Genomic DNA, 23,087 nt, shown 5'->3' on the forward strand with positions numbered 1-23,087 from the left:
ACTCTTTATATATGTATGTATGTTTATAATTACAACCAAATAAGACCTACATAAAAATAACAAAAAAAAAATTTAAATAATAATTGATTAAAATTATTTATCAATTCAACTAAATGTTTGATCTAAGTAATCGACTGATAACAAGAATAGCAAAAAAAAATTCTATTTATTTATTTATTTTTCAAAACAACTTTTTTACATATATTTGATTATTTAAAAATGCGTATAGTAAAACATATACACATTTTATATTGATTAAATCACCCCTATCACGTCTATCACCTCTAAACAACTTCAAAAAATAAATACCTGCTATAATATTATAGCTACTGATGTTTTTTTTACAACTGTAGTGAAAATTCTACCTTTTAACAATTTTCAAGACATTTTCATTTTTTAATTACCAATTAAAACACGATATTGGACAAATATTTTATTAACTCAATTTTATTTAGCTTATGTTACTTTTTTTTTTAAAAAAATAACGCAGAAATTTCTAATTTCCTGACTGTATGATCCCCAAAATGGGGGTTTCACGCTTACTATTATATTAACAATGCTAATACAGTTTATTATGTACTAGACTACATGTTAGATTCCATTTTGATAAATACAATTTTCATACATAAATATGAAAATAAATACAATTTTTTTTGATAAATACAATTTTTGTTTTTCTAAATAAAAATCGAATACAATATTGAAAAACTTTTTCTAAAAAGTTATTTAAAAAATTTTATTATCAAGCTATTATATTTTAATTATATTATCAAATTGTTTAAGCTTATCATATCGCACATTACTTGAAACTCTTTTAATTTAAAACAAAAAAAAATTAACAAAAACATTTCAAACCAATATTAATGATTTGTTTAACTAACATAAAACAAAATAATTATTAAAATGTAATCCATGCCAAATTTCAATACACATACTATAATTAAAATTAGAATTTAAATAGATAACTGATTGACCACTGAATCAGAATTAATCGAAGCAAAAAAAAAATATATTGTCAATTTTAACCAAAGTAGAAATCACATCATTAGATTTAATCATAAAACAGTTTAAATTTAAAAAATATACATAATTATAATTTTTATAGGGAAAATTAAAACAAAAAAAAAATCAACGTAAAATTTAAATAAAAATATTATATTAAAAAAAAAAAACAATGTTGAAAATATAATTTTTTAGCAAAATCTAATGAAAGATTGTAAATATAAAATGTTGGAATTTATATGAAAGTTTTTACTTGCAAAAGTAAAAAGTACGAATTGTTAAAAGAAAAATGTTTAAAAAAAAAATAGTAATAAAAACTATAATAAAAATTAAATAAAATTCATGAAAACAATCCGTTCTTTTTCAATTCTTTTTCAAACAACTGAATTTTAACTCAATGAATTGTTCCTATAAAAAAAACTAAATTGTCGACGAATGAATGCAATACTATAGAATGTATATTCTTAAAATTCCCCATATCTTAAAACTAGATAAACTTTTAAGAAAAAACTATGAATTTTGTATACATACTATGTATAAATTTTTAAAATTATACAAAATTATATGTAACACTATTTGCAACAAAATATATAATATGTCCCTATCTTATATATGCAAATCGTTTATATACCAGCATATATGTATATGCAAATCGTTTAACATTTCAAAGAATCATATCCTCTATTATTTACATACATAAGTATACTTTCTTATAAGTAGACAGAAATATAACTCTTTAATAATTACGACCTAATGTATATATTTGTATATATATGTACATATGAATCAACTCATATTACATTTGGGAAATTTATAATATATGTATGTAAAAGTTGTATGGTATGGATGTGCTATAAACACAAAAATTCTAAAAAATAAATATTGTATACACAAACTTTATTTCCTTTACCTTCTAAAACATTTTAATATCAAACTTACTATTTTCATAAACATACATAATAATATATTAATCCGAAACAGTTAAAATTTCAACTCCATCTTGAGTTATTAGAACAGTATGCTCAAATTGTGCACTTCTAGATAAATCAGTGCTCATCGCAGTCCATCCATCCTCTTGAAGTTCAACTTCTGCACTACCCAATGATAAAATTGGTTCTATAGTAAACGTTACTCCAGGTAACATAACACCTTCTATATCATTGTCTGCAACAAATTACATAGGTATTTACTTGTAAAAATAATTGCATATTAAGTACTTGAAATATGTACTTTGTGAAAAGAATTGATTTACCATAATGTAAAATTTCAGGAGGACCATGAAAATAAGAACCAATTCCATGTCCAATAAATGCTGGAATTGATTTTAGATTTCTGGAATCTGCAAATCTTTGGATATATTTTCCTATTTTATTATATGATACGCCGGGTGCACAAATATTTATTGCCCCATAGAGACATTCTTTTGTTGACTTTACTAAAAATTTTCCTCTTTCATCAACATCTCCTACTAAAAAAGTTTTTGAACAATCACCATGGAAACCATTATAGAATACCGTAATATCTATATTAATAATATCGCCATTACACAACTTTCGATCATCAGGAATCTAAATAGAAATTTATTAAAAGATAAATGTGTATGTTTAAATACCCTAATCCAAAATTACCCCATGACAGGCAACATTATTTACTGACGTACAAATTGATTTTGGAAAACCTGCATATCTTAAAGGAGATGGATAAGCTCCATTGGATATTACTTTTTCATGAACGTAAGCGTCAATTTCATCAGTCGTTATTCCAACCTAAAAACTATACATATTTTACCCTTACATATTAAGTAAATGAAATTTTTTTTATTATTTTAAATATATCAAAATCTTTAAAATTACCTTTAAAATTTCAGTACAGGATTTTAATATTCGAGCAGCTAACTTACAACTTTCTAAAATACAATGTTATATAAAAAGTTTTTTAATGTATTAGCACATATATTTATATATGTACTTATATGCTATGAAGATATAAAAACAAATTTATTACCTCTCATAGAGTAAATTTCTTTGCGACTTTTAATTTCTGGCGTTCCCAATGTACACCCAGGTTCCATAAATTCATAATAATAATCCGGTTTGTGAATATGGTTAGGAATTGATCTTTCAGGGGAAACATTTCCTAACTCAACAATTTCGCAAATACCTAAATCTCTATAAACATATTTTAAAATCAAAAGTAACTTTTTTTTTACTTAGACCAAAATTACTTTTTTGCCCATAATCTAGAATTTCCAAGGAACAACTTTAGTACATTCGATTTTAAAATCATTTTAAAATCATTCCAAAAAGTAATTCGGAAAACTATAAAAATAAATTATTCATAACGTATAATACTTTAATTACAAAAACAGCTGATTGTTATAACATAAATAAACTCTAGCCATAATGCCGTATATATATTAAAATAAGATATGTTCATAAATATAGCATACATTTTTTATTTTTTATATTTTCGTTATACTCTGGTTAAAATTGACTAAAAATAATGTCAAAAAAATCTAAGTGTTTATACCTCAGCGTCTTAAGCGAATACTGAGAAAATTAATTTAGAAGAAAAATTTGCTAAATTGCGACAAAATAACTTTTAAGTGGTTTTCTTTTTGTGAACTTAGTGCCGATTAAATATTTGCAAATTGTATATTTACAAGATTTTTTTTCGATAAGGAAAATTTCGATTCTGTTTTTAAGCTGTATTCCGTTTTCAATGAACATATTAATATGTGTGAATTTTTGTGAAATCTGAAAACTACCATTTTTATTATAATGAGCAATGAGCGGTAACGGCGAGCGATTTCAATTGTTAAAGCAGAACACAAGCAGTACGGTAAAATTAACTGTTCAATGGCTTTTGTATATAAAATGACACGTAAACAGGTTATGTCAAAAAAAAAACTCCAGCGGTTTTTGCGGTAATTTATTTTACCGCAGTCAATTATTACATATTATATTTTACCGCAGTCGGTTTTACATATTTGTAAAACTTATAAAAATCTTTATCTATGATTTTTCAAAAGGAGCACCTTTGTTATCTTAATTTTGCTCATTATGTACATAATATAAAAATACATATGTATGTAGTATGCATATTAATTGATAATATGTATATTTGCATTCAAACAAGCTATATAACGGCTTCGACTAGTTTTATTCTTTTAAAATAATTAACATTATAATTATAAAATTATTTTGAAAATGTACAACATTTGAATTTCTACAATTAAATTTACGCTATAACCACAAAAATTAATTATCGTTACATAATTATAATATAGTATAACTCCTAGTTACTATTATCGTTTTTATTAACATTTGATTGGTAGTTGATTGAGCTGAAGTCCCCCGTATTACATGATATTGACGGAATATCAAAATTTGAAAAACCTCTATAATCTGAAGTGGTTGGTTTTATAGGTGACGGTAATAAAACTTGACTTGGAGAATCACTTTCAATTAAATTTTGTGAATTTTCTTCTAAAGAAGAGTGCAATGATAAATTCATTGCACAATTTTCATTAATATTTGTCTGAATAGAATGACCGTTGGAGCATTCTTCTTTAGTCGCATCGTCCTTAAGTAGTGGATCGAACTCTTCAAGATCAAGCTTCAATGAAGTTCCATCTCCGGAATCTGGATGAATAACTTTATTTACTTCTTGGACGTCTTCATTTAGACTATTTTCCCCACTATAATCGGACAAGTCAAAATCGTAATTTATATTTGAAATTCCGCCTGTAAAATCAGTCACATTAAGCAAATCATCTGGTGTGTTATCAAAAGGGGTATAATTAAATATAGGTGAAGAAAATAATAAATCTCCTGAATCGCTATTTGGCATATTTCCTAAAGTTGGGCATAAAGTATTAGATGTGTCTAAATTTTCTTTTACACTACATAAATCAGAATGCTTCTTCTCGACTATTTTTGGAGAAACAGGTGTTATGGGCGTTGGAAGATTATCTTTTTGTCCAGATAAAATAGTGGGATTATTTTCATATATTTTTGTAGCTGATAACAAATTTGATTGGAAATGCCCATTCTCGTTTTGAATTTTTTTCGGAGGCAAAATTGGTACTGCAATGCCCATTGCAGATTTTCTAATTTTTTCTCTAACAAGTTCCGGTGTTTTAATAGGCAAAATAGTCAAAGGAGCTTTACTAATTGTGGCATCAATTTTTTGCGTTATTTCTTCCTAAATTTAAAAATTATTTTAATTTATTACTTATATTTCTTATTTTATTTTTACCTCAAACTGTTTTAAACTAATGCTTAGTGATGCTATTTCATCTAATATACTGTTATTTTTCTTTTTAAGAGCTTCCATCTTTTTCATGTTTTCAGATATTAAATGCAAACTTTCGCACGCCATCAAAGCACTTTCCCAAGGTGTACTAATTGATCGTTCGCCAGACATTAAAGATTCAAATTCGTCAGCTGGGAGGGACAGATGTTTGTTGTTTAAAATTTCAATAAAATTTGTAGCAGAACACTATAAGAATTAAAACAAAACTCATTAAATAACTTTTAATAAGGTACTAAGATTTGCTACAAACCAGATTTGTGAAGTAATAAGCTCCTTCGCCACTCATTATTCTTGATGTAATACTAAATCGTGAAATGTAATTTATATTACTATGTAATCTAACCGGATTTGCCTTAAGAATGACAAATATTAATGCCGGTACAAATTCGTCAGCCCCTGCTGGTCCTCCAACAGAGTGTTTTAACAAAGCAAATACATTTCGACAACATCTGATGATGCATTGCAACTTTTCTTGTGGAGAGTAATAGGAATCCATTGCCACTAACTCTGAAATTAAAAATTTTGTTTTATACTAAATAGTTAAACAAAAAAAAAATTTACCTGTTATTGCATTATAAACTAAATCTCTACATTCTGAATTTACTTCATCAATACTACAAGCCAAATGCTTTGCAGTTATCCAGCTTAATTGCCGAATTCTTTTTTGAATTTTTGTATCAGATTCCTCGTCATTTGTAAAATACGGGGAAAATAAATTTCTAAAATTGCATCAAATATCAGAATAATTATAATTCCCAATAAAATATCTCTTACTTGTGGTTTTTAGTCATTACAACCCTTTCGAAAAAATCCAAACATTCATCTTTTACAGTTTGCGAGACATTCATGAATTTTGAATCATTATTTAAGATATCAGAAAATTTAGAATAAGCATTTTGAACTAACTCTGATATTTCGTCAATATTTTTATGAGAGCTTGATATATGTGCATGTATTCCTGAATCTAATGCCCTAATTTCACTTTTAAGCTTATGTTTCGCATCATCCGAAATTTTTAAAGATTTCAGAATGATTTTAAACTCCTGTTCAATAGGATCTGGCAACCGCATTTTGCTATGCTCTGATACATGTTGAGATGATTGTTTAGGAGACGCAGCTAAAAGAAGAATAAAATTTGTGAGAAAAATTACCTTCCGATGTCTACTGCAATTGTTTTTTCGAAATTCAAAAATACCGGCCAATACCAACCTTATTTTTAGAATTTACATTACCTTTTGAACTGTTTGAGGATATATTGAAAACAGACAATAAAGGTTTCTTTTTCAAAGAACCTGCGTAGCCATCTTTATTCCCCGATCTACTTGGAGATTCACGATGTGCCCGATGGGAAGGCGAATCATGACCTTTTACGATTTGAGACTCTCTAGGATCATGTTCTTTACGATAATGAGGTTGGCGATTTGGATACTGTTGCTGTAACGATTGGTTTGACTTAGGGAACGAAGGATCTATTTTCGATGTTCCGACAATTGTTTTTTCTAAAATTTAAGAATGAGCTGTTGAAAAATTATATTTTTCTATTTACGTTTCTTTTGCTTTTCATTTCTTTCTCGAAAACATTGTGAGCAAAGTCCGTCAAACTGTGTCCAATTTCCATAAAATCCACACCCTCTTCTACATTTCAGGTCTGAAAACAAAATTATTATACATACATACAACTGTTTTTTTAATTAAAATTTAGAAATTAAACTAGGTCTTTTACCTTGATGATCAACACGAAGAGTTGTAAGTTTACTCGTGTGCATTTTAATTCGTTCTCATTTTCATTTTCTGATTTCTACAAAAAGTGTTTTCAATCTAAATAAAGAAACAAAAAAAAATACAAATTTTTTTATATGGATGTCTAACAATACATGACTCAATTTCTTAATATTCAAATATTTAACATTTAATAATGACATATACCGTACAGTGATAGCACTTTAAAAATAACAAAACTTTAAAATTTGACAGTCTGAAAATTTCTTATAATGAAGCAATTGCAATCGGTTGCCAATTTGCTTGTTTTGACAGACAGAAGATTCAAAATTAGAAAACAAAACAAATTTGAAGTGCTGATTGGAAGTTGCATCTTTATTTCAATATTATTCTGGTATTCACTTAATAATTTTTTTATATAAGAACATAAACTATTCTGGTATATGTTTCAGTTTCAGTGCTACTTTTAATTACACATATTCCTATGTAATATCAGATATCAATAAATAAAAATTAACCCAACAAATTAAAAAAAAATCTGAATACACTATCGTCAAATGTAACCGATTTAAAATTTCGAATAAATTTGACTTATCATTCTTTTCTTTTTTTTTTAACATGGCTGACGGAAATACTATTTATAAATACTTTTTATAAATATGTAAATAAATTTACTAAAAAATAGTTTTGTTATGTTAAGGTTTTAAATAATAAGTAAGCTAAAATTGAATATGTATTTTGTGTCGTCAAAAAATCTAGCAAAATATTTTAAGGAAAAACATTAAAAAAAAAGAAAAAAAATTTAAATTTAAAAAAACAAGAAACACAGAAAACTTGACAACACTGTTGTTTGACAAATTTTAAGAATTGGTAAAACCTTCAATTTCTCCAGTGACATTTCTTTTGGGTAGGTGTTGGTTGGTGTACGTGTAGGATTTCATATAAAATATAAGTTCACTTTTCATTATATTATTTAAAATTAATTACTTTTTCGAAACTTATCCTTTAATTTTTTGTTTAAAATCAAAAAAAATTATACAAAATGTCTGTTAATCTAAGAACAGTAAGTTAACGAAGATTATGGAAAATCGTAATAGATTAATTAGTTATATCTAATTATTTACAATAAACTTAAATTGCAGGTTTATGCATTTGCCAGAGAAATGTACCCAAAAAAAGTTAATGAAAATATTAATTATGGAACTGCTGGATTTCGAGGCGAGTAAGTGATTCCTTCTTTATTAAATAAGTACACACGTACAAATCTGTATGTCGGAATATACCGCATTATGTATCTAATTTGTAAAAGTTATCTAGATATAAGTAAATATGTACATATATAGTAGATATGTATATACATATAAAAGATAAGTGGAGAAAAGAAATGCTAAAATTATATTACTTGATGACTAAGACATATTTTTATTCTTATTTATGTGCGTTAATGTACAGAAATACGGCAACATTAGAACAATTAAATTTGATTAACCCTTTAGATTATAAAGAATATTTTAAGAAAGTCATTGAACCAAGTGGCAATCGAGTTTGAGATTTTTCAGTTAAAAATATTTGAGCACATGCAAACCAAAAATTTTACATTAATTAATACATTAATAAGTATATTTAATTTAAAATTGTATATAATTATTATGCACATATACATATGTATATATAAAAACTTTAATTGTTTTAGGGCAAAAAAATTGGAATATGTTATGTATAGAATGGGATTATTGGCAACATTAAGATCTCGTATAAAGAATGGTCAAGTTATAGGAGTGATGATTACAGCATCTCACAATCCTGAGCCTGATAATGGAGTGAAGCTTGTTGATCCAATGGGAGAAATGTTAGAGCCTAAATGGGAAAAAATAGCTACTGAGTTGGTAAATGTAAGCGATAACGAACTAGAGAGTAAAGTAGCCAGTATAATTAAAGAATTAAATATTGACATTGGTACACATTGTAATGTTTATGTGGGAATGGATAATCGTTATCACAGCCCAATCTTGCTTAAAGCTGTTGCTGACGGTGTTATAGCCTTAAAAGGCAATGTTAAAGAATTTGGAATAATCACCACGCCAATGATGCATTATTTTGTTGTATGTGCAAATACAAAAGGGTCGTATGGAATCCCAACAGAAGAGGGGTATTACAAGAAAATCATTGGCGCTTTTGAAAGTATAAGAGGTAACCAACTAGAAAATGGTAATTATAAAAATCGGTTGATGTTTGACGGTGCAAATGGGGTTGGTGCAAGAAAAATGATTCAATTTTTGAAAAGAATGAATGGATCTTTGAACTGTGAAATTTTTAATAAGGGTGAAGGGAAAATTAATGAAAATTGTGGAGCAGATTTTGTGAAAGTTCAACAAAAGGTTCCAAACGGTATGCCAGAGGGAATAGAAGCCAATGTTCGTTGCGTAAGTGTAGATGGGGATGCTGATAGAGTTGTTTATTTCTTTACTGATTCAAACGGTAAATTTCAATTATTAGATGGAGACCGAATAGCTACATTAGTTGCTAACTATTTGATGAGTCTAGTTAAAAAATGCGGTTTAAAACTTAAAATGGGATTGGTACAAACTGCTTACGCAAACGGTGCTTCTACAGATTATATTGTGAATGAACTAAAAGTACCAGTAAGCTGTGTTTCAACTGGTGTAAAACATTTGCATCATAAAGCATTAGAATATGATATTGGTATTTATTTTGAAGCCAATGGTCACGGTACTGTTGTATTCAGTGATGAAGCTAAGGAAATGATTAAAAGTATATCGGAACTTTCACAGAATCCAGAACAAAAAAATGCTGCAAACAATTTTATTGATGTAATAAATTTAATAAACGAAACCGTGGGCGACGCTATATCTGATATGCTTTTAGTTGAAACGATTTTGCATTCAAAAGGATGGGATGTTAGGGAATGGTTTGATACGTACACCGACCTACCTAACAAATTGCTCAAAATAAAAGTACAAGATCGAAATGTCATTGTTACTGCTGATGCGGAAAGAATATGTGTTAAACCAGAAGGATTACAAGATGAAATAGACAAAATTACATCTAATTATAAAAGAGGTAGATCATTTGTTCGGCCATCTGGAACTGAAGATGTAGTAAGAGTGTATGCAGAAGCTGCTACTAAAAGTGTAAGTTATATTTTCCATTACATATAACAAAAACTTAATAATTTTTTTGTTTTAGGATGTTGATCAGCTAGCTTATGAAGTTAGTCAAGTTGTTTACAAGATGGCAGGTGGCACCGGTGCAGAACCAACCCCTCCGGAAACTATTTACAATTCACATATTTAATTTATTTGGATATTTATATCAACGTATAATAAAAGAAATTGCCTATTGAGAATTATTTATATTTAAATTCTTTGTCTTAAGGTTATTTAATATAATAGAAGATAGTATATATACATACTTATAAAGTTTGTTAAAAAAATTATATACGGATTGTTTAATTCATTTTTTTTTAAGATATTTAAATATATAATTTTAGAAATAATGTTTTTGCTCTTTAGCCATAGTAAAAATGATTATGTAAACAAATCTATTCCACTGCCAAAAACGGTGAATTTTGTAATTATTTATTTTTTTAATCACATAATGGATTTGATTATGTAGGTAGCAAGTTGATAGTCTAATAAAAGCAAATATTTATTGAGCAAGTTTATAAAATTATTTTTCATTATTTTTAATTTTAAAGTCTAGTTCTACAAATTATTTTTGTATATTTTTGTATGATTTTATTAATTTTATAGAAAAAAAAATAAATATTTATTTTTTATTTGTTTTACTCTATATTTGAAAAATATTTCATTTGTTTTATTGATTTGAAGATATCAGTAGATTGTTCGAATTTGATTATAATCATTGTATCTACAAATTGAAATAAAAAATGTTTTTGGTAATTAAAAAATTTATTTCTTAAAAAAAGTATAAAATATAAACCATTTTATAATTTTATTACTTATCATATACATTATGGACGGAATTGTACCTATTATTTCGATTGGAATTAATTCAATTGTACAATTCTTTTTATTTGGACGGATTTTTTATCTTATTTTTTGTCGGTTTTGTTTTTATTTTTTTCATTGTACATTATACACAATTTGTAAGTTTGTTTAAAATTAAAGAATTTTTTATAACAAGGATAGATAACTTAAAAGTACTAAACTAGTTAAGGTATAAAAAATATTTGTGCTCATAGCTTTTGGAGCAGATGCAAAACAATCAGTTATCCGCCGAGCCCTCAAAAAATCGTTTCCTAAATATGTATCGAAACTTCGTTTATCTTTATCTATAACTTGAAGTTGGCGTGTTGCGTCTTGGAAAATTAAATCGTAATACGGCGCTGGTGATGAGAACATACTAAAACTAAATTCATCGACGTACTTTCTACCATATAACTGTTGAGCATATTGAAACAGATTAATAAATGCATTCAATTCAGTCTCGTTGTATCCGAATCCTCCGCGGGCTACAATAGCATTTGCTTTCACTTTTCCTAAATTACATGTCTTGTATTCAGACATTTCAGCACGTGTACCTGTAAAAAATTACAATTATTATTTTGTGAATTCTAAATTTGTAATTTTACCATCTGGGCATAAAAGTTCAAATTCATCTTCTAATGTATTTCGTGCCCACCATTCTTTACGCTTTCCGCCAGTATTTTCAGAAACAGTTGTATGTTTTACGAAGGCAACTTGGCCGCCACCTTCAACTAAACATCGAAAAGCACCAGTATGACCATAATAATCCTCTGAAGCGTCTCTTCTGCAGTAACTAAAGCTTGATCCATGGCAAAGACCGCACATTGAATCGTACGGAATGTCTTTGTTATATTGGTTACTTATTGCTCCAGGTATACACGATTTTGTAAAATATTCAGCTGCAGCCCGGACGCTATTACATCCATATGGACGAATCCAACCGTTAGAAATTAAATAAGCCATTGGGTATGTCCATCCTGCAGCTGTATTCAATCCTGTATGACATGTATATTTCCCTTTTAAATAAGTCAATTCGGTGTCTAGATCTTCTTCTTTTCCAACTGCTACGACATAATATTCGGGCTCTCCTAAATTGTAGACTTCGGACATAAAGGGTATCAGTTGATAAAACCACCCTCCGGTATATACATCTCCAGCATCAAATACTGCAACATCGGCTGCGCCTTGTTGTATAGATTGCATGCAATATATATGAGAATGGCCTCTAAAGCAGGTCAATTCAGGTTTCAAAAGTTGAGCTTTCAAAGCAATCTGGAAATTTGAATTTTAAAATTATTGTAACTGTAATAAGAAAATAAGATTTTGAGAATAGTATTTACCTTCATCTTGTGACACTTTTCGTATTCTGCATCTGACGTTACACATAGCTTCATTACTCCTATAGGACAATTACGAATTTCATATATATAATCAATTGCAGCTCCTAAATAATTACGGAATGACTGCTCTTCTTCTTTTATAAGCTCCAAGCCAACAGAAGAATCCTAAGAATAAGTTTTATAATTTAGTATTTCAACTTTGATTTATTTTTATTTTGAGAAAAATTTACTTGGAACATCAAATTTTGCTTCCCATGTATTTTTGAATCAAACATTTTAAAATTTTCAATTAGTGAAGTGTTTTCGTTCCGTATAGAATTAGTTTCTGTAGGAAAGGAGTCATCAATTCTTCCAAATCTTGAACCTTCATTGTTATATCTGTCATTGTTTCTACTATTTCGATCAGATTGTCCATAGTCCAATCTATTTTTTCGGTTAAAATTGTCGTCGTATCGAGTTGAGGGATTATTATTATAAGTTCCTTGATTCCTTGAGTCATAATTACTTGAATACGAAGAATTATTAAATGTTATACCAGTCTGGCCACCATAAAGCTGAGATACTTTTAATAAAAATTTTTGAAACTGTTTTCTTTCATCAAATGGTCGAGCAGAAGATACAGCGATTGCATCTGTAGGAACTTCACCCCAATTACACTGTAAATATTCACTGATGGGTTGCCTTCTGCCATCCTTACATAACAACTGGAAATTATCCACCGACTGCCCTCCTAAATTCAAAAAAAATTTATTGATTGAAAATTGAAATAATGGAAATATTATAAAAGTTTATTATGTAAAATTATATTACACATATTTATATGCTATAACTTACGAAACTCGGTTCCCGTCAACATTTCGTTTACAGTTGTATGTCGTAGGAATGCTATATCACCAACTTCCAATAAACATCTGAAAGCCCCATCGAATCCATAATAAGGATCAGCAGGGGTACATCTCCCACTTTGAACTTTTCCGGAGCATAAAGAGCATAATCTGTAGAGAAGACAAAAATTCATTTTTATATGAGTTTTAATAAGAATTATGTTTCTCGGAAAAAAATAGGAAAAATAATAATTTTTGAAAACCAGTTTTACGATGATAAATCAAAATTTAATATACTTGTCTGAATTGTCTCCCAATGGATTATATTTGTCAGTTAAAGAATTAACAGCACACGAATCATTGAAAAAATGAGCGGTTGTTTTTACTTGATTGTTGCAATCTTTTATTTCCATTCCACCGTGTTTTTGGAGCTAAAAGAAATAAAAACAAAACACTAACGGCAATAAAATGTGAAATATTTATAATTTTTTACTGTATAAAGGGGCACCGTCCAACCAGCCAAGCTCCCTACCCAAGGAAAACATGCCTTTTTATTTCTTAAGTCTCTTAAACTGTGTACATCAGGTAAAGTATCCCTTTTTACAACCGCAACAGCATAGTAATGCTTAAATCCTCCTTTAGAAACTTCTTGCATTATAGGTATTAAGGAATTATATCGTCCAGCAGTAAACATATCACCAGCATCAAGTGTGGTTATATGTGCCGTTTCCCTATCAATATGATGTATACATTCATCTGTATTAAAAGCCATAAAACATGTCAAATTAAGAAAACTATCATCAAATCGCTGCCGATCATACTCTAAAATCTTCGTTAAATTCTGACATTTATACTGCTCAGCTTCAGATTTTGTGCACCATATTATATGGTCAATTTTGTGCTCATTGAAAAAATATTGTCCTGAAATATTAAAAAAAATTTTCAAATCTTAATTTATATTACAAACACAATATTTAATAGTACATATTACATTTATTATTATCAGAGAAAATTAATCAAATTATTTAAATGCTTTGCGAAAACAAAATTTATTTCTCAATAATTTTTGTGTTAAAATGAGTAATAAAGTAATTTTAAAACAAACAGGGTGGGTCTTCAATGAAAACTAGTTTATATGCTTACCGTATATTATAGGAATAGTAACAATAAGTATATTAAAAGATAATAGATTCATTTTAAATTATATCACGTTTTATATAAAAACCAAAATACATTGGTAAAATTTTATAATTTTATGAAAACAACTTAAAATATAATACAATTCTTTAATTATAAAACACAATCTATAAACATGTAAGCAAGCAAAATCTAAATTGCTGTCTGTCACTCTATTCAAATGAAAAGACAATGAATCAGTGCTTTCGTTTTGTACAAAAAAATGGGAGTATATGGCGCACTGCTGAAAAGATAAAAATTTGAGATTTTTTGTGAGTTGAATTTTAATAGATTTCAATACAAAAAAAAATAATCATATTAATAATTATTATAATTATTACAATTATAACTCCTTTTCTTACCTTTAATTAAAAAATAGCTGAACGGTTTTACGGTGAATAAGATACGAAATAAAAAGTTGACAGCTTAATTGACGGAAATTTTGTTTATATATCGTAAACTGTAAAAAACTATCTTTTAATTTTAAAAATAAGAATAGAAAAAAAAAATTACAGAAATTGAAATTACATATGTATTATAAAAGAAAATCACGTAATGAATTAATATAAAAATGTATGAATATTTTTGACAACTAAAATTCAATTCATAGTATGTTAAATCTTGCCGGAAAAATATAATGAAGAATAAAAAATAAACAGATTTAATAGTATATTCTTTAAAGAAATCCATTTTTCAAATTGTTTTTTCTTTAAAAAATTATTGAATTAATTACGACAGAAATGATTACTTAACATATTATGCTGTCACAATTTAGCTTGAACGCTTTTTCATTAAAACTTATATTATATTTTACAAATTACATACCTTGAACAGAGCAAATATATTTTTTGATGAATCTGTCAAAAAAAGTCCTATATCCTATAATGTTACATCGCTGACATTAATTTTAATTGTCAATGTCAATTTGTAAAAAATATAAATGTAAACAATAAACAGAAAATATTTTATAGGAACTTGTATTACAAGAATTTATTGCTTCATACATTTTATTTTAACAAAATAGTTGTTGAAAATGAGTATAAAAGATTCTCCTAGTAAAAAAATTGGATTTTTGCTAACTGAAGTTGGTCAGTAGTTTCCTGGACTAGATGAATGTATCAATTTACTTATAATATGATTAATTTTAGCCATGGGTTTATTAGATCATAAGTATTTTGATTTAGATGGAAGGCCAGTTAATGATTTACAATGTTTAGTTAAATATAATCGAAATGAAGAAGATTATTCTAAAGACGATAAAGATCTCCTTAGTTTGCTGAAAATAACTAAAAGTAGCTTAGCTGAAAATGTGTCTTGTAACATAGCAGATACGATAGATCTTGATGATGCCGAAGATAGTGTTGATAATAACAGTGATAAACTAAAAAGTAAAGATGGGTTACCAAATGAAGTTGAAAAAATTCAAACACCTGAAGAAAGCACCGCCAGCAACACAAATGTTAAAAATACTTTAAGTGAAAAAAGTAAAAATGTACCTTTAGAAAATTCCGAACTGGTTACCAACAAATATGAAGAGAAATTGACTGATACAGATTCTGAAATAGGAGAATCTGTAGCACCACCAAATCTTAATGTTTCATTAATAAAGTCTGACTTAAGACCCGATAGGGTAAAATACTTAATAGACCTGACACAATCAGAATTTTTGAAAACAGAAAAAGCAGCTAAAATAAGAAGACGAAAATTTTTAAGAAGGCAACGTTTGGGAAAAACTGACAAAACTTTATTAGATTTCTACAAAGAAGAAAAAAAATTATTTGAAATGGAAAGCGAAGCTCTTATTAGTTTCATAAAAGGTATGTACTTATACAATCAAATTATAACATGAAAAATTCACATAAAATTTCATGAAAGTGTGTATTATAATATGCTAATAACTTTTAACACATTAAACAGTGGTTAAGAAAACAGAATTTCCTCCAGACAATTCGAAATTAATAAAACTGGTTACCAAAATTTCTGGTGATATTATGGAAGCTAAAAAAGTAATAAGAAAAATATAATTACATATGTACATACGTTATATACACTTATAAAAATAATTTTTTATTCTTTCAGGCTATTGAATGGAAAACAATGTTGTAAATTTCAAGTCTTCCAAATAATTATTTAATTCATTAAAGCAGTTAACACTTTGTGTATGAAAATATTTTGTATTAAACCAGATTCATTTTTTTAATGAAGAGCCAACCACTTAACGGTTAAATAAAGTAAAACAATGAGATATCATAATACAAAATATGTATTTTAAATACATATATGTAATGTAAATCTCAGATGTAAAAAACTAAAAATAAAGGAAGAAATACATACATATATACATAAAAGGTTTGTTTTTAAATTTGAAAGTAACTGAATTTGTAATATTAGCTATACTTTTTCCGAAACATCAACACGTCAGTTAAAAGTAGTTCATATCAAGTGAAAATAATTTTAGACACATGGGCAACCGCAAGGGAATAAAATGTTCATAAAATAACATTGTTTATGCTGCAGTTATGGTTCTTATTATTATTAATATAATTATTTAATTTATTATTATTAAAAAAATTATCTAAACAGCATTATTAATTTTAACAAATTACACATTAATACTCTGTTCTCAATAAGTTATGTTAAGAAACATAAATTAAAATGGTATAAATGATATTATTTTAAGGAAAGGAAATTTGTTATAACTGAGGAATTTTGCTATTTAGAAAAAATTTACACAATAATTATTATTGGTTTAGTCAATTGTTACATCAACAAGAATTATGTCTGCAGTAAATATTTTAAAGGATAAAAGAAAATATATGAAGTTGCAACTCATTTAAATTTTAATATGCCTATAGACTCGGTTATTTTTTGACAACGTCAAAATATTACCCAAAAAAATTTAATAACTTGCTAGAAATAAACATAATCGAAAACTTATAATTTTTTCCTTAAATGACTAAACTAAAATTTAAACTGACTCGTGAAGAAATCTGTGATATGTATAATAGTGAAAAGTTAATATCAACCCATCCCTGACATTTCTGATAAAAGTTTTAAAAAGGAAATTTATCACGTGTATCAGCTGTCTAAATAATTTACATATGGGATGGTAATGCAGTTTCGTTTATTTTAATTTTTGCATATCTTAACACTATTTGTTTGTTTGTTTGTGAATTTTGTATATAATTTAGATAGCAGATTACGTATTATATTAAAGTTAAGTAGATTTTCTACTCTGCTAAGCTGTTTTTATTCTAGTTTGTTATGAAATATTATTAAGTGAAAATAAATACTAATTAGCAATTACAATAAAATTCACAAATCATTAATAAACTGTTATACACGTTTACCATTTTATTGTAAAAAAAATTATTGTTAATACGAAAATATAAGTGAAAATATAAATATACGAATACCTACATACATGTAGTGATATTAATTATGTTGAGTTTTATACTTGCAATTAATGCAAATCATAGAATTTATCAGGAGCTTTATGATAGTCCAGCGATCACACCAACATCTTTTTCAATATTTGTTATGTTTTTTTATATAAATGTTTTATATTTAATGATTTCTGTTTTCATAACATTTCATCGTATCAATGCTGATAACTAAATTAAAATTGGCGGGATTCTAAATAATTTTTATAAACAAAAAAAGAACAAAGAAAAAAATTTCAATACAAATATAAACAATAGAAAAGAATTTCATTAATTTATAATAAAAAATAAATAAGAAATAAATAACTTGTTTAATAAAAAAATCAAAAAATGCTAGAAAAAAATTTTTACCACTTTAAACCAAATAATTATAATGATGATTTCATTCTTAGTCAAAATACAATTATACCTAAAGATATAACAAAGTACTTAAAAACGTTTCAATTGGGTGCTATTAAATTTTTGTACAAAAATTTTGAAACACATAAAGCATGTATTTTAAATGATGAAAGTGGTTTAGGTAAAACTGCATCTGTAGCAGTTTTCTTAAATGTTATATTAGCAAATAATGAAAAACGAAAATGTTTAATTATTTGTAAAAATGAAGAACGTATAAACAATTGGAAATTTCATTTAGATATCTTAACTGATCTGGCATTTAAGGTAGCATTTAACGAAAATGGTAAGTAAAGTAAACAAGTAAAATAATTATAATATGTATGTTTGTATGTTGGGCAAATTCTAAAAAATTAATATGTGTTGGTAATTTATGACAAAATTATTCTTATTTTAAAAATAATGATCAAATTAATGAGATAATTATTATGTACTTAAATATGTACATAACATTGTATCTCTTCTAAATTAGGTAATGTGATTTTGAGAACAGGTTTAAGTGTACGATTTACGTAAATTTATTGTGATTTCATATATTACAAGACTACTACGAACAAACACTAAAACATAAATTCTAGGCATGGTGAAGATTTGCTTTAAATTTTTTCAAATATTTTAATACGATGCACTGACTAGCTATACCGTGTTTTTTCATACTGTATAGTTTAGGTTAATAGATAGAATATTAAATTTTTAAAAATACTATTAATGTCTTCCTAATTTTAAAAAATGTGTTGTTATTTGCAACAAATCACAGTTTAATCACTTTGACTTCTACCGTCTAGTATGTAAAAATTGTTTTTTTTTTTGTTGTAATTAGGAACTATAATATAATGATTCGCATTTAACTCTAATCCAAATATAATTAAAACTAATCCAAGTATTTTCTTTTTCAGAAATTGATGAGCATACAGTTTATTTAACAAAATGGGAATCTTTGAGATCTTCAGCTTCTTTAGCAAATTACAAATTCGATTGTATCATTGTAGATAATCGAGAAAATTTGATGGCAAATAAAATTTGTCTTGCTTATCTATTAAGAAATTATGAAAATAAAATTTCTCTAATAATCGCAAATCAAGATGTCACGGTAAAGAATTTTATTATTTAATTATTAAATATTTATGTATATAAAAAATTTGAATGAAATTGTAATTTCTTTTTTCATTTTAGATTGACCTTAAAGAATTCCATTCAATATTAAGATTGTGTGGAAGATTAGAAACAAAATATCGAGATTTTAAAATTTTTGAAGATAAATTTGAACTACCCCTGGTACAGGGATGTTCAAGTGATAATCAAAAAATTTTGGAATCTTATTTTTTAAGAAGAGAAAAAATACTTAATTATTGCAAGTATGTGCTATTGCTATTTAATATTTAAAAACATATGCATAATAATCCAAAAATTTGTGAAAAAGAAAAACGTCCATATAATATATACCTACATTCTTAATTTTATATTTTTAGAGAATTTTGTCTAAGACGTTTTCGTCATCAATATGAAAACCAATTGCCTCTTGTTTCTCCAAATGTATATCGATTAAATTTAAAGAAATGGGAAGATGCACCAACGATTGCAAAAATTAAACCAGTTCAGTTGAATGTGTTTGCAGTTAATCAAACAGCATCTTATTTGGATCGAGATACTGAAGAAATGCATAACTCTTTCATTAATAAAATCAATCAAGATGGTGATCCTTCAAGTTCATTTTTTACTAGAAAAGAAGAAGATGAATTCAATATAGAGGTTTGTAGAATAACAACAACAATAACAGATAATGCAGTAGAACAAAGTACGGAAGTAATGTCACCTCTGGTATTTATTCCTGATGATTCTAGTGAGATTTATTTTGACGATAATGACGATAAAATTGATGACTTGGTTTCTTCAACTACAAAAGATGAAAGTGAAATTAGAATAATCCATCCTGCTCCAATACATATTAACGATGTTTCGAAACAATCACGTCCTGAAGGTAGACTTAAAGTGAAAAAAAACGACAGCAAAGAAAAAGCAGAATGCAACGAAACCGACGACGAACCACAATTAGTTCAAGTTACTCGTTTAACACCTAGAACTAGAAAAGATAAAAACTCAAGATCGGGATATAAAAAATTAAAAATAACTAGAGTTTCTACTCGAGCTCAAGATAGAGTAACTAGATCACAAGCTCATAAAAATAAATATTTGACTCTAAGCATTGAGGATACACTTGAGAAAAGTAAGCGTGATTTGGAGGAAATAAAAAAACTAAAAACTTTAAAAAAAAAGAAAAATCTTTGTAAGCCTACAGAAAACAAAAACCAATCAAGTACTAATAAGGGTAAAATAAAAAGTCCTTCCAAAAATTTAAAAGAAAGTAGTATGAGTGCAAATAAGGACGAAAATATAGTTTCGACAAGTTGTAACACTATAAATTCAAGCATAGAAGATGACTCATTGTTATTAGATCCAAATTTTGATACAACACTCAGCAGTTCTGATTCGTCTGCAAATATTCCTAAAAAGAAAACAAAGAAAACCATGCGTGATCATAATGAATCGCAATTATCAGGTATAAAACGTAGAGTAATGCAAAAATATCAAATTTTTTAAAATTCTTCTTTAACAAATATTACTATTTTAATTTTAAGGATTAAGCTTTTTAGAGGTTCAACAAAGTGAAGCTGTACATATAGTTGAAAGTACTCCAGAATTAATAGTCTTATCAAGTTCGTCTGATTCTTCGATTCGTACTAATAAAAATAAAATTAATAATCCATTTAAGAAAATAAATTTAGAAAAAGTATCAACAAAATTAAATAAAACTATTGCATCTCCTGACATATTTGGTAGTGCAGTAGATGAATCTTTGACTATAATATGCTCACAGAAAAGTAACCATATTCAAAACAAAAAAGTAAGAAAAAGTAAAAGTCCAACAGATTGCAGAAATAATGAAATTGTTGAAAAACATACTAGAACACGCACAAATTCAAATAACATTGCACAAAATAACAAAATAACTAAATATTTAAAATCGGATTATGCTCAAGATTCAGAAAAAGAAATAGTATCATCATCTTCACAATCAATACATTCTAGTCCGGCACTTACATATCCTAAAACTCCGAAAAAAAAGAAAGTTATAATGAAAAAAAATAAAATTGATTCTCGCGAAGGGAGCGCATCAAAACCTTCTCCACATTCAAGAACTACGTCCTCAGGTACTACACCAACAAAAACTCCAACTGCCTTAACGAAATGGTTATTCAAATCAAATAATAATCGAGAAATAACTTCTCAAAAGAATACAAGTGTCGATTTAAGTAAGGGCGAAGAAATTGTCACATCTTCAAGAGTAACACGATCTCTGGCTGTAAAAAACAGGAGACGTAGATTGGATTTATCCTTTGAAAAACAATAATAAAAAATTGGAATTTTCAACCAAAAAGAATCATAAGCTTAAAGAATATTTTCTAATTTAAGTAAAGTTAAACATTTAAAAACCATATTTTTTTCTTAAACAATTAAACAAATACTGTTTATTTCAATTGCAATATTTTGTTACATTAGACTTTTTACGAGATTTTTAATATTGTTCGATTATTTTGTAAAACGTAATAAAAATATAGACAATATAAACAAATTTTTAAATATAAATACATAATTTTCAAATGAATGCTGGAGCATATAACTTTGAAACAAAAAATATTATAAAAAGTTTAATTTAAAATTAATTTTTTTAAGCTACATTTTTAGCTACAATATAATTATGTATTTTTGATTATTTTGTTGATCTCAGGGAAACAATTTTTACATACATATATAGACAGTATGCAAAGCATAAATCAAAAATAATTGTTAATATCTTTAATGAAAAAAAATTATAAGTAATTATTTTTTTGTTACTATTCATTGATCGTAAGCTTTTTTTAAAATTTTAAAAAAATTGTTACAATATGGATTTAAAAGTATATTTTGTTGTTAATCATATTGTTACTTAAGCAAAGAATATTTTTTGTTAATTGAATTAAGAGAAATATTTTTTAAAATATATAATAAAGTGACTTAAAAATTAAAGGGCATACAAAACAATGAAAAGAAGTAGGCATTCGCTTATGAAACACATGATTAAAAAATCTTTTTTACAACTTAAAATTATGATTTATCTTTTATAGCCAGGTCATAGATTCTAATTCTTATACATACATATATAAGAATTAGAATCTATATCGCTCGTTTGCTGCAACACTGACGAAATTTGGGCATTTGATTAATATTCTTCTGGTTTTAGCATTATTTTTTAATTATTAATAATAAGCGACAATTTTTAAGTTACAACTGAGGGTTCTGTACAAAAAAAGTTATTTATGTGATTATTTCTGTAAAAATAACTCAGAAATCCTACTTTTTGAATTATGTAGCTGTTGCCGAAAATGAGCGATATATGTATGTAGGTATGTAAAATGGTTGATTATCTACAAAGTACTAAACATCCAAAAAACAACGGTTTTCTTGAAGGTACATAATATTTTCTAATAAAACATAAACGTACACATTGCGTTCTTTTACATTGAAAGCAGATTTCAAATATTTTTTTAACAAAATAAAGACAAAAATCGTAAAATTAATTATACATAATTAAAGCGTAACACCATTAAAGAAAACGAAACAGAAGATTTAGACATAATTACTGTAACGTTGCAATAGAAGTAAATTTCAAAGAAAAAATCAGGAACCATACGCAAACATTTTTCAATATACATACATACATACATATGTAAACTGAACAAAAAAGATTCTATTTTTAGTATTTCCACTGCTTGGCTTTTTTTTTTGTGCTTTAAACAGGAAAAAGACTTGTGATAAAAAAAA

General features: G+C 26.6%; 6 protein-coding genes across 6 annotated transcripts; 3 read left to right on the forward strand and 3 right to left on the reverse strand.

Moving 5' to 3' along the window:
• Positions 1 to 1,876: 1,876 nt before the first annotated feature.
• On the reverse strand, positions 1,877 to 3,388 carry LOC129609192 (uncharacterized). The gene is made up of 6 exons (XM_055521112.1): positions 3,227 to 3,388; positions 3,007 to 3,170; positions 2,856 to 2,908; positions 2,631 to 2,768; positions 2,255 to 2,570; positions 1,877 to 2,166 (listed from the first exon to the last, which is right to left on the reverse strand). Exons 1-6 carry the CDS (start codon positions 3,286 to 3,288, stop codon positions 1,970 to 1,972), a joined length of 930 nt encoding a protein of 309 aa, XP_055377087.1. The 5' UTR covers positions 3,289 to 3,388; the 3' UTR covers positions 1,877 to 1,969.
• A 757-nt stretch (positions 3,389 to 4,145) lies between these two features.
• On the reverse strand, positions 4,146 to 7,211 carry LOC129609081 (rab5 GDP/GTP exchange factor). Its single transcript, XM_055520944.1, has 8 exons — positions 7,043 to 7,211; positions 6,866 to 6,967; positions 6,552 to 6,818; positions 6,094 to 6,436; positions 5,881 to 6,038; positions 5,570 to 5,826; positions 5,263 to 5,505; positions 4,146 to 5,208 (listed from the first exon to the last, which is right to left on the reverse strand). The coding sequence occupies exons 1-8, from the start codon at positions 7,083 to 7,085 to the stop codon at positions 4,300 to 4,302; spliced, it is 2,322 nt and encodes a 773-aa protein (XP_055376919.1). The 5' UTR covers positions 7,086 to 7,211; the 3' UTR covers positions 4,146 to 4,299.
• A 730-nt stretch (positions 7,212 to 7,941) lies between these two features.
• LOC129609049 (phosphoacetylglucosamine mutase) lies at positions 7,942 to 10,859 on the forward strand. The gene is made up of 4 exons (XM_055520904.1): positions 7,942 to 8,101; positions 8,181 to 8,260; positions 8,732 to 10,190; positions 10,246 to 10,859. The coding sequence occupies exons 1-4, from the start codon at positions 8,081 to 8,083 to the stop codon at positions 10,351 to 10,353; spliced, it is 1,668 nt and encodes a 555-aa protein (XP_055376879.1). The 5' UTR covers positions 7,942 to 8,080; the 3' UTR covers positions 10,354 to 10,859.
• A 98-nt stretch (positions 10,860 to 10,957) lies between these two features.
• Positions 10,958 to 14,536, reverse strand: LOC129609048 (melanotransferrin). The gene is made up of 8 exons (XM_055520903.1): positions 14,356 to 14,536; positions 13,706 to 14,133; positions 13,510 to 13,643; positions 13,223 to 13,383; positions 12,619 to 13,118; positions 12,389 to 12,553; positions 11,654 to 12,320; positions 10,958 to 11,602 (listed from the first exon to the last, which is right to left on the reverse strand). Exons 1-8 carry the CDS (start codon positions 14,405 to 14,407, stop codon positions 11,196 to 11,198), a joined length of 2,514 nt encoding a protein of 837 aa, XP_055376878.1. The 5' UTR covers positions 14,408 to 14,536; the 3' UTR covers positions 10,958 to 11,195.
• Positions 14,537 to 15,336: 800 nt separating this feature from the next.
• LOC129609214 (uncharacterized) lies at positions 15,337 to 16,609 on the forward strand. Its single transcript, XM_055521141.1, has 4 exons — positions 15,337 to 15,476; positions 15,537 to 16,205; positions 16,306 to 16,394; positions 16,468 to 16,609. Exons 1-4 carry the CDS (start codon positions 15,422 to 15,424, stop codon positions 16,492 to 16,494), a joined length of 840 nt encoding a protein of 279 aa, XP_055377116.1. The 5' UTR covers positions 15,337 to 15,421; the 3' UTR covers positions 16,495 to 16,609.
• A 1,022-nt stretch (positions 16,610 to 17,631) lies between these two features.
• On the forward strand, positions 17,632 to 21,895 carry LOC129609054 (protein suppressor of underreplication). Its single transcript, XM_055520910.1, has 5 exons — positions 17,632 to 18,513; positions 19,124 to 19,317; positions 19,401 to 19,582; positions 19,697 to 20,784; positions 20,864 to 21,895. The coding sequence occupies exons 1-5, from the start codon at positions 18,162 to 18,164 to the stop codon at positions 21,634 to 21,636; spliced, it is 2,589 nt and encodes an 862-aa protein (XP_055376885.1). The 5' UTR covers positions 17,632 to 18,161; the 3' UTR covers positions 21,637 to 21,895.
• Positions 21,896 to 23,087: the final 1,192 nt, after the last annotated feature.

Source organism: Condylostylus longicornis, unplaced genomic scaffold, assembly GCF_029603195.1.
Source record: "Condylostylus longicornis isolate FDR11 unplaced genomic scaffold, ASM2960319v2 ptg000038l, whole genome shotgun sequence".
NCBI classification, from domain to species: domain Eukaryota; kingdom Metazoa; phylum Arthropoda; class Insecta; order Diptera; family Dolichopodidae; genus Condylostylus; species Condylostylus longicornis.

Bases quoted from the DNA above. Each gene is read 5' to 3' on its own strand.
- LOC129609192 (XM_055521112.1), bottom strand. From the start codon at position 3,288: ATGATTTTAAAATCGAATGTACTAAAGTTGTTCCTTGGAAATTCTAGA. The intron at 3,171-3,226 runs GTAATTTTGGTC...ATATGTTTATAG, and splicing joins TCTAGATTATGGGCAAAAAA to AGATTTAGGTATTTGCGAAA. The intron at 2,909-3,006 runs GTAATAAATTTG...ATTGTATTTTAG, and splicing joins AGAAATTTACTCTATGAGAG to AAAGTTGTAAGTTAGCTGCT.
- LOC129609081 (XM_055520944.1), bottom strand. From the start codon at position 7,085: ATGCACACGAGTAAACTTACAACTCTTCGTGTTGATCATCAAG. The intron at 5,506-5,569 runs GTTTGTAGCAAA...TAATTCTTATAG, and splicing joins CTTATTACTTCACAAATCTG to TGTTCTGCTACAAATTTTAT. The intron at 5,209-5,262 runs GTAAAAATAAAA...TTTTAAATTTAG, and splicing joins TTAGTTTAAAACAGTTTGAG to GAAGAAATAACGCAAAAAAT.
- LOC129609049 (XM_055520904.1), top strand. From the start codon at position 8,081: ATGTCTGTTAATCTAAGAACA. The intron at 8,261-8,731 runs GTAAGTGATTCC...TAATTGTTTTAG, and splicing joins ACTGCTGGATTTCGAGGCGA to GGCAAAAAAATTGGAATATG. The intron at 10,191-10,245 runs GTAAGTTATATT...TTTTTGTTTTAG, and splicing joins CAGAAGCTGCTACTAAAAGT to GATGTTGATCAGCTAGCTTA.
- LOC129609048 (XM_055520903.1), bottom strand. From the start codon at position 14,407: ATGAATCTATTATCTTTTAATATACTTATTGTTACTATTCCTATAATA. The intron at 13,119-13,222 runs GTAAGTTATAGC...TTTTGAATTTAG, and splicing joins GTTGACGGGAACCGAGTTTC to GAGGGCAGTCGGTGGATAAT. The intron at 12,554-12,618 runs GTAAATTTTTCT...ACTTATTCTTAG, and splicing joins AGCAAAATTTGATGTTCCAA to GATTCTTCTGTTGGCTTGGA.
- LOC129609214 (XM_055521141.1), top strand. From the start codon at position 15,422: ATGAGTATAAAAGATTCTCCTAGTAAAAAAATTGGATTTTTGCTAACT. The intron at 16,206-16,305 runs GTATGTACTTAT...CACATTAAACAG, and splicing joins TCTTATTAGTTTCATAAAAG to TGGTTAAGAAAACAGAATTT. The intron at 16,395-16,467 runs GTAATAAGAAAA...TTATTCTTTCAG, and splicing joins ATATTATGGAAGCTAAAAAA to GCTATTGAATGGAAAACAAT.
- LOC129609054 (XM_055520910.1), top strand. From the start codon at position 18,162: ATGCTAGAAAAAAATTTTTACCACTTTAAACCAAATAATTATAATGAT. The intron at 18,514-19,123 runs GTAAGTAAAGTA...TTTCTTTTTCAG, and splicing joins GGTAGCATTTAACGAAAATG to AAATTGATGAGCATACAGTT. The intron at 19,318-19,400 runs GTAAAGAATTTT...TTTTCATTTTAG, and splicing joins TCGCAAATCAAGATGTCACG to ATTGACCTTAAAGAATTCCA.